Raw genomic sequence first — 1,892 nt, forward strand, 5'->3', positions numbered from 1 at the left:
GCCTTACGCGGAAATTGGTATTTTATTAAACGCACTCATTTTTCAACATTTTTACAACAATGGCGGCATCCGTAGTGTGAAAAAGAAGAACCAGTCGCGTTCAAGCAATCGCATATGGATGATAGTAACATTTTATATGATAAAGGCTTTTAATTGGATATGCTGTTCCATCACACATCAACACATTTTTTTTAAAAATATAGAATTTCTATTGAACTATCCGTTTTTCATTTAACGTTTTTCTTGCAATATAAACATCAAACATATATGTTTTGCCATTTTCATGTTATTGCCTCGTTCGTAGGAAAAATGTTGAAAAATGTCCATTTTTAGATCGAAAAACTCGTTACTCACATTTAAACGGTTAAATGGGGCCAACAAAAAAAACATCAAAACATCACAATCGGTAATCCAAATTTAATACCAATGCTAAGCGTATAATTGTTTGAAATTGTATTTGTCTAATCATTGATTAGTTTAAGGACTTTTCTATAGATTTAACATCAATATTCATGGGACTGGGAGCTGCTGCTGCAGCTTTGGCGGCGTTCTGTTTGATTGTAAACAAAATGCCAGAAAGAATGATCCCGATGAAACCAAGTACCAATCCCGTCCATTTCAAGATTTTGAAGATTTTATAAACCCTATTCAACGAGAAAAAGCAAAGAATGTTGATGTAATTGTTGAAAATGAATTTTGCTTCGACTTTTGCGAGAAAAAAAATCCGCTGTGGCGGTCATAACGCCCCAGACGGACAGCATACTTTAATGTAATACAAACACAGAAGCATGCTGTCCGTCCGGGCCACTATGTCATCAACTCTCAAATATAGTACTTACATGGGTACAGGTTTGATTTGCTTTACAAAATCCTCGTCCAGGGCAGCTCCTTCCTCAACCCAGAACAATGGATAGTACATTTCACGTATGTCGGTTAAGTAAGGAACATCTTCGATTGGAACCATCTCCAAATTGAATTGTAATCTCTTTGCGGCAGACAATTAAAATGCCATGGTCATCATTCGGACACATTTTTAGAGAAAAGATTAAACGAAGCAAAGGATTAAATAATTGTAAACGGCATTTAAAACGAAGAATAAAACAGCCCAAATCGAAAGGAATAAAGGTTTCGAATGAACAAAAAATACTTTAAATGTGAAAAACCAACCTTTGCAGCGTATACCGGCGTTCCTGTGAGCTAGATATTGAATGATCAAATGATGTTTATCAGTTTTATATATTTATTCATTTAAGACCTATCTGCACCAAATCGCAAAAATTGGAAGAAATAACTTGTAGTTAAAAAAATCGTCACTCGAAGTGGAGATAGGCTTTTAACATCGCCAAGATAATGGCTGAATTTACAAAAAAAAAAATGTCAAAATTGGACAAGAAGAGAGTTTCTTATCTCGCTGAAGAACGTGATCATTTTGTCAACAAAATCATAACAAAGAGACCGAAATCAGTTGACTCACCATTTCGAAATGCATGAAAATTGCATGTTTATCCTTACTCGGTTCAATACCGGATGCGAAATTGGCGCGAAGCGCAGGATCAGCTCCATAAAAGTGAGGTTGAGAACCAAACATTGCAGCGCCGGTGCAAGGGAACAAATCGAATGTGCCTGTGAAAAATATTGCGTGAAACGTATTGATATTAATTGTCTCTCTCGCACTAACCGTCACACTGACTCATTCATGTGCTAATTGCTGTTAGAGTGGAACAAATTTTGTTCGCAGTAGACTCAGTTAAGATGTTCTCGAACATAAGTTTTTGAATGACTGAGCAGCTCAGCATATCGTATATAGCGGATATATCTCAGCACTTATATAGTGACTTGCGTCGTCGATATGCTGAGCTCTCTGAGTTCCATCACATAGAATTATACGTGAA

General features: G+C 36.3%; 1 protein-coding gene across 1 annotated transcript; it reads right to left on the reverse strand.

Annotated features, from left to right (window-relative positions):
- Positions 1 to 8: 8 nt before the first annotated feature.
- On the reverse strand, positions 9 to 1,619 carry LOC129572148 (sensory neuron membrane protein 1-like). The gene is made up of 4 exons (XM_055452072.1): positions 1,475 to 1,619; positions 1,168 to 1,197; positions 840 to 985; positions 9 to 644 (listed from the first exon to the last, which is right to left on the reverse strand). Exons 1-4 carry the CDS (start codon positions 1,586 to 1,588, stop codon positions 473 to 475), a joined length of 462 nt encoding a protein of 153 aa, XP_055308047.1. The 5' UTR covers positions 1,589 to 1,619; the 3' UTR covers positions 9 to 472.
- Positions 1,620 to 1,892: the final 273 nt, after the last annotated feature.

Source organism: Sitodiplosis mosellana, unplaced genomic scaffold (assembly GCF_009176505.1).
Source record: "Sitodiplosis mosellana isolate CC-2019 unplaced genomic scaffold, AAFC_SMos_1.0 Smas_scaffold_4297, whole genome shotgun sequence".
NCBI lineage: Eukaryota > Metazoa > Arthropoda > Insecta > Diptera > Cecidomyiidae > Sitodiplosis > Sitodiplosis mosellana.